Here is an 11587-nt window from a genome sequence, read left to right on the forward strand (position 1 = left end):
GATAGATAAGCTGAAAAAAATGTAGGCTAAACATACACTTAGTAGAAGAGAGAAAGTTCTTGTTGGCTGGATACCTCTTACACTAAGCTGGGTGGTTTTGAATTCAAATGAAGCATTTAGAAGATTTGTCAACATGGCAGTAACAGCGAAGTGATTCGTGATTCAAGTGGGAGCTGGCTCGGAGGTTTTTCTATCAGACTTGGAAAGGATCGATCTTTGGGTGAAGCCACCAAAGCAAGGACTTTAGGCCTCCAATTTGGGACAGTCCCAAATTTGAGAGGTTTTATAATTTAATAATAATTATAATATAATTAATTATATTAAAAATATATAAAAATTAAAAAAATATATAAGAAAAAATAATTTTAAAATTTCTTATTTTCTCATTTCTCTAATTATGTATCTAATAAATTTCAATTTTCTATCACTTTCTAATTTTTAGAATACTATTAATTCTCAACTATATTATCCTATTTTCAATCAATTAAGGGTCATATATATTTAATCATTTTCAACAACTATTTTTTCCTCACTTATTTTTCCTATGTCTCATCAATGTATTTAATGATTTCCAACCGCTATTTTTTTCCTCTATATAAAATTATTTTTTTAATATATAATATTTACTTTTAAATTTTTTTTTCTCATTTGCTCTTTCTTCCTTTAACTTCAATTTTCCTCCAAAAGATACATAAAAAATTTATTATGTTATTATCTTCATAATGCCATAAGCCTCATTAGCAATTTGCAATAAGCATTTAACAATTAGGTATTATTATTCTAATGTTTACAAACTTTTTTACTTTAATTTAAAGTTTATATTATATTGATATATTGTCTTTATCTTATATAATAGTTGATTTATTTGAATTAGAAATCTTGATTGTTGATTTTATATTAGTCATTTAAAAAATATAAGATAATTATAATAGCTAAATATTTGTGTACTTCATAATAAACATTTGCATATGCCAAATCGAAAATATGAATTTGGTTATTCCAAGCTTAAAAGCAAAAAGTAGAATTGAAAGTTTAATAAAATATCAAAACAGCGCATTTGATAAATTTTTTACAAGTAATAAAAATAATGAATTATAAATTATTAATTAATGTCCCTTAAATGAACAAGTTAATAATCTTAGAGAGTTAGATGATAATAAAATTCTAGAACAAGAAGTTAATGAAAAGATTCAAAACGATCATAGAAATCATGATAAAGAGGATCAGTCTATTAATTTAAATGATTGCATTCTTAAAAATATTTATGATCCAAGTCAATGGACAAATATTGATACAAATTTAAGAGATTTATTAGTAAAAAAAGGCACACGACTTAGATTTTCCTAAAGATGGATTTTCAAAATATTTTTCAACTACATACTATATTCAGGAGTTGGCAAATGAGAAGATGCATGAAAGAAGATGATTAGTTTATTCAGAATACTTTAATAGAGTATTTTGTTTTGTTGTAAATTATTTAATTTGGCTTATAGTACAAGTAAACTAACTAATGTTGGCACTAGAGATTAAAAAAACCTTAGTGCTAAACTTAAGAATCATGAAATGCTTTTTTTAAATATTTCGTTTTAAGCTTTTAAATTTATTCAGTGGCTTTTGAACTTGGAATATGCACAACCTACCGAGCAGAGTTGCGTGAGGTGCCTATAAGGGACTATGTTTAGCTTGGAACTTGGTTATCGGAAAGTTGAGCAACAAGTGGATAGTAAATTAGTCTTGCAGGCTGTCAATTCATCTCACTTTCAGCCACGGACTAACTTCGATATTATTCAAGCCATTCAACAACTCCTTCAAGGCCAACAAGGAAGTTAAAACACAACATAATTTTAAAGAAGGAAATGTGTTAACCGACTAAATGACTAACAAGAATTTTGATATAATTGATGATTATGTGTTCTATGATGTTTCACCACCTGATATTAAAAATTTTCTGATGAATGATATATTGCAAATATGTTCCTCTCATTTGACTAAAATTTAATAAATTTTGACTCAAAAAAAATTATTAAACATATCATATTATATTATTATATGTTTAATAAAGTTACGCATAAAAGTATTTAAGATTAATTAATCATATTGTATTTATATTTCTCCATATAAATATTAAAACTTTATATTTACACAACACTTCAAACATGAAACACGAATTCTTGGGTCTAAATTTTTGCTCTAAGAGGATTCGCATTGTATTATTTAGAAGAACAGAAGGGAAGCGTTGAGGACATAGTAACAAACCAACTTCGCGCTTTGGAAAAAATCACACATGCATCAACTTCCCAAACGAAATGTGTTCATCCTCTATTCCCACCACTAGCTTCTGCCACATATAATTACAGAACCTCATGACAGAAATAAGCCAGAATTTTCTATAGCAATAGCACTAACAAAGTTGATTTTACAATCAGGAGAAGCAACCACTCCAATTTGCAATGAAATGGATACAGGATTAGATAAACCACCCCCTCTAGCCCCCATGGAGCTGCCAGTGCCAATCATTCTATGCCTTGTTTACACGAACTTGTTGCCCTTCCAACAACTGCAAAAAGAAACCATTTTATATCAGTAAGAAACAACTATATATTGCAGTTGCCCGTCCATGTGAATCTTACCAGTGAAATCAAAGAACTAAAGAAGCTCATCACAGACTTATTGAGATGCATTGTGCGTACAAGAACATAACATCCAATGATTACACCATTTGTGCCATAACTCATCGCATGTTATGAAGGATGATCCAAAGACTACTTAACAGGCATGAGACAAGAGGCATCAACTGACTAGACTTAAAGGTCCATAGTATGCCGAACTAGATGAACACACATGCATGCACAACAGATTTCCAAAAATGATATCAGCAGAGGACTATGTTTGATAGATTGAGATTATCAAATGAAAATTGCATGTTTGATCAAGACACAATAAGCGAAAAGGAGATGGCAACTGCCAGGCCAATGGTTATCACCAACAAATCAAGAGTTTTCTTAATAAGTCCGGGAATCATAAATTCTCAAGTTATTGGCATGAGCATAAACAGTGTTATAATAACAATAAGAAGCAAAAACAAGATTGCACAAACATGTATGTTTTTATGGAACCATTGCACATCAGCGTTGGTGCACAACAGGGGGTATTTTACAAATCCAATGTCCAACAAAAATCAAGGCAAAAGCGGTGAACAACTTACAGAATTGTTAAAAGCAGAGATGGCAGCTTCAACTTCCTCTTCTGAAGAGAATGTTACAAACCCAAATCCCCCGGATTTTGATGTCCCTGGAACCCGTGAAACCTTAGCGCTAAGTACCTTCCCTTTCTCAGAAAAGAACTTCTTCAGTGTATCTGTGGTTATTGTCTTTGCAAGATTTCCCACATAAACTTTGTGGGGACTATCAACAAATTGGGAATCCTCATCCTGAAGGAGAGACAAATCCACTTGTGGCAGAGGTTTCTCAGTGATGTTTACCTTGATCTCACGCCGCCCAATTTCCTGCAATAAATGATCACCATGAGAAAAACAGAGAACAACATATGTCTTCTCATTATTTTGGAACAATAAAGAATGATTAAGGCTTACAGTGCCATTTAGTTTCTCAATTGCTGCATTTGCATCCTCCACGGTTTTCATTGTAACAAAAGCAAATCGGCGACTCCTTCCAGAGTACTTGTCATACATCACCTACAACAAAAACATAAGCACACAACCATTTTCAGCAAGACTCGAACCCTTTTTCTCATCAAGTGATACTATAACTCATGTGGCTAGTCAAGTTTCAGCAGGCTGCACACAGTCCCAACATTGGCTATTAAGCTACATATATTCAATGCTAAAGCTAAAGGTTATAAACTTATGGTGCTATTTTATCCTTATATTCTGCCAAATACAACTAATTTAGTGCCTCTCATATTCCAATTAGAAAAATCCACAAGAATCATGACACATCCTGTCTGCGCTCAGTAGATGGAGCTAACTTCAAAAGTCAAAGTGAAAAATATTGAAAAGTTCCGTGCAGGTCATTGAATTCTAACATAATTTGGGAATAAACACGCAACATCCATTTTCCGGCCGCAAACTGGGGAAGAAAGGAGGGGAAAAGAACAGTTTTAACACAATGGCAAAACAAAGTAACATGCACAAGGCAGGAGGAGCAATAGAAAAGGAAGCACCTCCGCTTTTTCAACAGCGCCATGTTCTTCAACAATCTTTGTGAGCTCGTCATTGTTAACAGTTCTGGGAATATTGCCAATGTAAAGCCTCCTGGCAGCCTCAGAAGACGGGGAGGAAACCACTGAGGTTTGCTCTTCTGCGACCGCAAACAACCTAACTTTCTTTGGACGTGAATTCAAGAGGAGGTTTTGAGGCAAATTGGCAAATGGATTTGTCGTTGGTTGGAGGATTTGGAGAAAGAGTTTGGATTGGAGTGTGAGGGAGAGTTTCGCGGGATTGGGGAGACCTGGTGGTGATATTAGAGATGATATTGAAGCCATTTTCTCTGCTTTGGGGAACACTATTACCCTCCGGTTGAGGAGAGGGAAGGGGTTTTATCGCATTATCCGCTGAGGGGCTTTGGCTGGGACTCACCCGCCTGTAACTCTTACCTTCCGCATAATGGGGCGGAAAATAAAAATACTATAGTATATTTAATTGTGTAACGCTTGTAACTTAAATAATATATATACATGTATGTATATCTTAAAACTTAATTTGATAACATAATTAAAATATAAAAGAAAAATCAAATTAATTAAAATAGTATGGATTTAAGTAGGAGACAGACGTATGGAGTATAAAATAAAAAAAAATCAATATGCTTAGAATATGAGTAAATAGGCAATCATGCCCAAGGCGGCCCAATAAGTTCAAAGGTCTAAAGCAAAATATTCAAATAAGATTTTTTTTATTAAAATTTTATTCTTCTAACTTTTGAGATGTAAAATTTTTAATTAAACTTTTATAATCAAGTTGTTCTAATATTTCTTTTTCAATTGATAATATAGTCAATCCATTTAATCTTTCTTGAGATATTGTTGATCTTAAACAAGATTTTATTAATTTTAATTTTGAAAAACTTTTTTTTCCTGAAGTAACACTTATTGAAATTATTAATATTATTCTAAAAGTAATATATGCATTTGAAAAAGAATCGAGTTTTCTTATATGATTAAGTATGTCAATTAGACTGTTGTATTCCTGTATAATTTCTTTTAAAATTTTTAACTTTGAAAATAAATCTAAACAATCAATATCAAAATAGTTATTATATTTTAAAGAACATTCAACATTAAGGCAATATTCTTTCAAATGAGACTCACAGTTTTATGAAGATAATAAAAAAATATACTTGCTTGTGTATTCTTTAGAAGAAAATTAAAGTTAAAAGAAAAAAAGAGAAAATATTATTAAAGAATTTAAAAGAAAGAAAANAGATTAACGTAGAGCCATTCTGGAAATGTTGCTTGAAAGAATTGGTGTGTATGATTTTGAGGCAGCAGACGCTTCCAAAGACCCGCTGCAGTTGGACAATCTCTAAGCAAATGAAGGCTGGTTTCGTCAAAAACATGACATTGCGGACATGAAGTGTTATGAAATTAAAAATTTTATAATCATGATTATATCAGTCTATAACATCATTGTTATAACATAATTGTTGAAATTATTCGCAAATTAAATGAAGTTATAAATTAATATATATATAAATAAATAAATATTTATTAAATTATTTTTTATTTTATATATTTTTAATATAATTAATTATATTATAATTATTATAAAATTATAAATCTTTCTTAAAATTGGGGCCTCAAATTGGAGGCCTTGCATGGGTGGCTTCACCCAAGGGCCGGCCCTGATCATGCCCATCCCATCCAGCAGCGGTACCAGATCTAGTACCCCATGTTGAAGAACAGGTGAAACAAGATGGAGATAGAAGTCAAGAGTGAATAAGTTATAACTGCAACTGCAATGTAGGGGAACAATTTATGGAAAAATAAAAATATTAGTCATTATTTTAGGACCAACATTTGTTTAACTTCACACAGGCAAGCAGTTAATCTTGGATCGATGTTATCCTGTAGGCTGTAGCACACGTTGAGACAACTAGTGTGGATATCACAGTAAGCTATCTGTTCGAGCGGGCAACCTCTTGAAGAAATTGCTGGGTACAGATGGCAGCTTGCTCCGGAACCTGGGGTGCCGCAAGTAATACAGACCAGCAAGCAGAGCTACCACTCTAAATGGGGTCGCATACAGCACAACAGCTGCACAAAGACAGAAAACAATGAAAAGACTGGTAGCTCGGGGGTCTCTCCACCCCAGCAGAGACTGAAATCTCTCCCCTTGTGTTGCTATGTCACCCACAACCGTTTGAATCCTCCCTGCAACACTTCTAAGCCGATCATATCTCATTCTAACTATATCATGTGATTTGGAAGTTGGAAAGGTATCAAATTCTTCATCTAGCTCATCTGGATGTACTGCCTCTGCCCATGAAAGTTTTGTGTCCATATGGGGCGGGTACCTTGGGCGGAACCTGTAGTTCCATATTCCTATGAGGAACATGTACAAAAATAGAGTCGGGAGAATCAACTCCGGATACCAAATCAGAATTAGAAATAGAATATGAACTAGGACAGATGTGATGGGGTTCTTCCAATCGCAAACATCGCCAAACCATCGACCCACAGAAATCATACCAGAGAGGAGTGACATGATCCGGAGGAAATTAGCTTTGCTTCTTCTCATGCTCCACATGTGAGAATCTACATCTAACATATATTCCACCACCTCTTTTCTTAAAGGTGGTTCAGCTCGGGCAAGCCGCATTGCAACAATATTCATGGCTTGGTATCTCAAATTGTCTACTTGATTGACTGTGAATGGATGTAGATAATGCATTTTAGGCAGCAAGGGGTGCCCATAAATGTAGATCATGTTAGCAAGTGACAGAGTTGTAAATCGAATTGCTAGTTGGAGCTCGCCCATTTTCTTCACTCCATGTGGGTGTAAGACGAGCAGTGGATAAGAATGTGTATAAATCCGATGGGCTTCTAGAGTTGACAGCCGAATTCGTACCTTTCCAATTCGTGAATCTCGTGCTGCATTGCTCCCTGTTGGTTTCTCACCACCGCCCAAGTGGCTGTTGTCAAAAACTCCCAATGTTATCACTGTGCAAGGATCATAAACTTCCCACGTATACTGCTCGTTCCACTTGGGATTGAAAGTGTCAAGAATGGTTCTGGTACGAACCCACTTCTGGCCATACTTAGCGGCGCAATAGGCATCTGTACTCCCTAGGCCATCCTTCATTTTCATTGGGAGGAGCCCTTGTGCACCCAAAATGCCCACTTCTAATATCCCAACTGGTTCTTTCCAAAGCTGCCTTGCCGTTGGTCGTTGATCACTAATGTACATTGTTGACTCATCCAGCACATGGTATCCACCTTCAAGACAAACTCTCAGGTGAATCCTACTGGAAAACTTGAGTTCTTTCCTCCTATCAGCTTCCAGGGCACCAAAACCGTATTTCTCGAGATTGAACCAGCGAGATTGCACTGGGCGGTGGTCTAGCCGCTTCTCAAATGCGCTGAGTGGTAGGTTTATCTTCCCTAACACATCCTCCTTTGAAGGGTGTACTCGATCCTCAACAGTGATGAAAAGCTGTTCCTCAAAAGGCTCAGCCGTTACAAAAACTAAATCTTCATTCCAGAGTGGGTTGGCTGTGCGAGTTGGGCATATCTTGGTTCGCAGCACTTGGTTTCCGATCTGTGCTTTTACAAAAACTTCTGGGAGGCGGCTTCTGTCATTGGGCAGCACATCCTGCGCTTCAATCACATTCACCCTTAGGTACCACAGTTTTGGTGACACATAAACCTTTGATCGGATGTTAGAAATACCCTCTCCATAGACTGAGGCAGCATCTGAGTGCCATGCATCTGGCAATGCTTCATCAGCTTGAGTTCCCATCCAAACTGCAAGCATCACGTCTCCCCTTACCTTTCCTTCTCTACGCCTGTCCTCTAGTCTGTACCATTGAGGAGCCAATGGGCTGTCGGGTGGAACCCTCGTTGGAATCTCATTCAAATCGAAAGCTACTCTTCCAAGATAATCATCTCTGCCCACCATTTCTTTATCCTTCACAAAAACTTCTAGTACTGAGGATTGAACACGGTCCTTTGAGAAGGCAAACACTTGGTTCCATTCAGGGTTCATTTTCCTCTCAAAATGCTTTGTTCTTCCTTTGTAGTTCCCCAGCTTTACTTCCACATACGGATCGCAGCTTCCAGTTACGGAGCTGGGAGGAAGATCTTTAGCTTTTACGACCCTCACATACAGATAGAACATCTGCTCAACAAGATCGTAAGTGCTCGTGAATCTCTCGCCACTAATCCATCCTCTTCCTCCATAAGCTCCACCATTAGGCCATCGCTCACCAAGCTGGGGATTGGTGTCCTTCAGATTATAGTCCTCTTGGTAACCAGGCTGGGCTTGTGCATTCACAGATTGCATGGTGAACTGCACGCTGTGTGCCCTTTTCTCCACTGGTAGGCTTGTTTGTTGCAGTACTTGGTGTTTATGTACGTACGGAGTTGTCTCTACTGTCCCTTCACTGGGTTTTTTGATCTCTTCCTTCAGAGCTTTGGAAGGATCACTACCTCTCGAACTGGTTGCTGCAATAGGAGAACTGGGTTTCTGAATCGGAGCAATGGAAGAACTAGCTTTGGCAGTGCCAACAGCAACAACTGCTTTTTGGTGAGCTACTAAAGTTTTGCAGTTGGTGTTATCTGAAACAGGGGCTGAAGTTGGTGGTGATGATGGTAGTGGTTGATTGAACAGCGGGGTTTGTGGTGGGGAGGGAGGAGGGGACTTTGTTTCAGATTCTGATGAGATATAGACTTTCAGGCCAATCTCACCTTTGACAGATGAGAGAAACCACTTTTTTTCTAGTTGAAATTGTTGATAGACTTCCTCGCCTTTTCTGACAATGCTTGAGCAAGGAATTGTCACCCTACCAAGGAAATTTCGACCTGGAACAAGTCTCCTTTCATTGTAAACAGAGACCTCTAGTGATTGGTGATTGGAGTCATTGGTTTCATCAAAATCGAAGAAAAGTTTCTGATTCCAAACGGGATTGAGGTTTTTAGGAATGGTTTTAGTTTTGCTTTGTTGGTTTTGGAAATCAACTTCCACAAATGAACTAGCAGACCCCTCACCATCTTTGGGCATAAGATTATGAGCATCCACAACTTCAACAACCAGCTTCATACTACTTTTTCTGGGTTGCTTGCTGCCGCAAGAAGCTAACGTAGTAGCTCCTCACAAGAAATCTCAAACTCGATTCTGAAGCAAAGAAGTTCTAAGAAGGAAGGAGAAGATAAAAAAGAAGGAATAGTTAAGGTTCTCTGCTAACATCGTCTTTTTGAAGAAAGGAATGCTTTGTTGGAGAAGCTTACTTTGAATTCAGTGGAACCCTGCTGATTGCAAGTAAGAAAGGAGGGAAAGCATAAAATCGAAGAATTGAGAAAGTGAAAGTTTGATGTTCCTTTTTGTCTCTGCAATAAATATCTGGCACTTTCTAACTATTTGTGAATGCTCGTTGTTGAAATTCTTTGAGTTTTTACCACTCAGTGACAGAACGTTGAAACGTGTAATTAAGGTCAATTGAAGCCATATCTGAGATGATAAAGAGATACTTTGCTTAGTGAGATTGACTACTGCACAGTACCTGTGCCAAGCGCTGAAACTGATCTTATTTCGTTATGCTTTTGCCCTTTTCCTCCGATGTGAACAAGGTTAAATTGTTTCAGAGATTGTGATTCTCATAACTCACATCCAGGGCTGTTGTCTGAGGAATACTACAATTTACAGCATAGCTCCCCTGTTGATAGCAACATATAATTAACAAGTCAGACAATTTCAGATTTATTTCTATTTGCCAATCTTTGAAACAATATTCTACTGTGAATCTTTTTCGCATTTAGTCAAGGTATGCTGGCCAGTAGAATGGAAATAAATTTAAGAATTTAGTTAGGTCTGATATGGCTTATGGGCATTCCTTTCTTCCGTGCACAGCAAAGACAAATGCAACAAAGAGTTATAATAGGTACAAAGTGAGCCGAAAGAGAGAAAAAGCAAGGAACGCCTAAGCCAAAAGACGCCTTTCGTGTCATTTAATATGTATGTTCTTTTCTTTTCTTGTACTAGCAACTAACATTGGTTTATTATTGTACTTTCAGATCTGGTCCAACCTGAACCAGTGTCAAAATGTGTTGCCAACTTAGTTCCATCTTTGATTAAGTTAGCCTCACCCTCATAATGACTTTCCTCAGGCTGCATAATTAAGTTGTTTGATTCTAAGAACAGCCTTAATTAAAACGAGGCAACCAGCTGTACCATGAAGAAAAGAAGGGTGGAGAGGTTTTTAAGCGATTATGAGTTCATCTCGCACTGAAAAAAAAATGCAAAAGAAAAGAGTGCACAGAAGAAGTTTCCTTTCAATCTCGATGGATTCCAGTTTCGTGATACTTTGCTTAGAGGTTAGAGCCATTTTACAAGGTTGGATTCTGAATATCCAGCTGTCTATATCTTTCCTAGAGCCATCAACCAAACACAGGGAGTTCTCAGCAGGATTTTAACACAGAGGATGTCAGGGCGAGATTCTCTGCTTGCAACTGAAACCGAAAACGATATATATATATATATATCTATAGTTATCAGCATCATCATGCAATTGCAAAATGATTTTGAAAGTTAAGGAAGATTTATGGGTTTATTGATCACAATGATATGCTTCAGAAGTCAGAAAAATTGGAAGAAGATTGCTAAATATAATACTACTGTAGTACACCAATAAGCTAACGAGATGACCATGCCCTAGTAGAGAGAAAAAAAGAAGCAAAAAGCATCAGTTCAGTTGAGAGTTGAGACAAGCAACGGTTAAAGAGTTTTTTTGATCGGAAGTTGACAGTGTTCCTCGTCCCAGACTCGAACAGATGGATAGATTCGCATGTTTCCTAATGATGTTTTAGTGTTTTAGATGTCCAGTCCAGTGAAGCTGCTCTATCACGTGTCCTTGGCCACTTCGGTCTTTTGCAATCATTAGACAAGAGGCAGAAGCAGTTGGCAAAAGTCAACGAAAGCTTGATAGTTTAAGGAAAGGAAGGGAACCATCTTGGAAAGTGGGAAACATTATCTCTCTAGTCTTTAGCTTGTCCCGCAAGTCGCTTGAATTGTAACACACACGCCTCATCCCACTATATATTAAAATCAATCAAGGAGCATCTCTATCCATCTCCCATTGTTTTCATCTCCATCTAAGCATTCAAAACCTTTCACTCATTCATATTCCGCAACACAACACAAGCAAATACCGATGGTTTTCTTCTCGCTCTCCGCCATATTCAGATGTTTGATGCCATCATCACGAGTCTCTGACAATGCAAATGGCGCAAATCTTGCCAAAAAGTCTTCTTCTTCTTCGAAACGAAAATCATCCAAAGCTCCAGTCATAGTTTCCTACTTCCCTGCCAATCCATATATCTCTCGCTTGTAGTTGTACCAAGAAGATACTTATTC

At 36.8% G+C, this 11587-nt stretch overlaps 2 protein-coding genes across 2 annotated transcripts; both read right to left on the reverse strand.

Annotated features, from left to right (window-relative positions):
* On the reverse strand, positions 2261-4626 carry LOC18614669 (30S ribosomal protein 2, chloroplastic). Its single transcript, XM_007052531.2, has 4 exons — positions 4183-4626; positions 3593-3694; positions 3206-3505; positions 2261-2557 (listed from the first exon to the last, which is right to left on the reverse strand). Exons 1-4 carry the CDS (start codon positions 4501-4503, stop codon positions 2519-2521), a joined length of 762 nt encoding a protein of 253 aa, XP_007052593.2. The 5' UTR covers positions 4504-4626; the 3' UTR covers positions 2261-2518.
* On the reverse strand, positions 5943-10212 carry LOC18614670 (FT-interacting protein 1). The gene has a single exon (XM_018114361.1). The coding sequence runs from the start codon at positions 9275-9277 to the stop codon at positions 6125-6127; it is 3153 nt and encodes a 1050-aa protein (XP_017969850.1). The 5' UTR covers positions 9278-10212; the 3' UTR covers positions 5943-6124.

This window comes from Theobroma cacao, chromosome 1 (assembly GCF_000208745.1).
Source record: "Theobroma cacao cultivar B97-61/B2 chromosome 1, Criollo_cocoa_genome_V2, whole genome shotgun sequence".
Classification (NCBI taxonomy): Eukaryota; Viridiplantae; Streptophyta; class Magnoliopsida; order Malvales; family Malvaceae; genus Theobroma; species Theobroma cacao.

Coding starts and splice junctions, on each gene's coding strand:
- LOC18614669 (XM_007052531.2), bottom strand. CDS start 4,503: ATGGCTTCAATATCATCTCTAATATCACCACCAGGTCTCCCCAATCCC. Junction 3,695..4,182: donor GCGCTGTTGAAAAAGCGGAG/GTGCTTCCTTTT, acceptor TTTTTGTTGTAG/GTGATGTATGACAAGTACTC. Junction 2,558..3,205: donor TCTCTGCTTTTAACAATTCT/GTAAGTTGTTCA, acceptor TTCTTTTTGCAG/TTGTTGGAAGGGCAACAAGT.
- LOC18614670 (XM_018114361.1), bottom strand. CDS start 9,277: ATGAAGCTGGTTGTTGAAGTTGTGGATGCTCATAATCTTATGCCCAAA.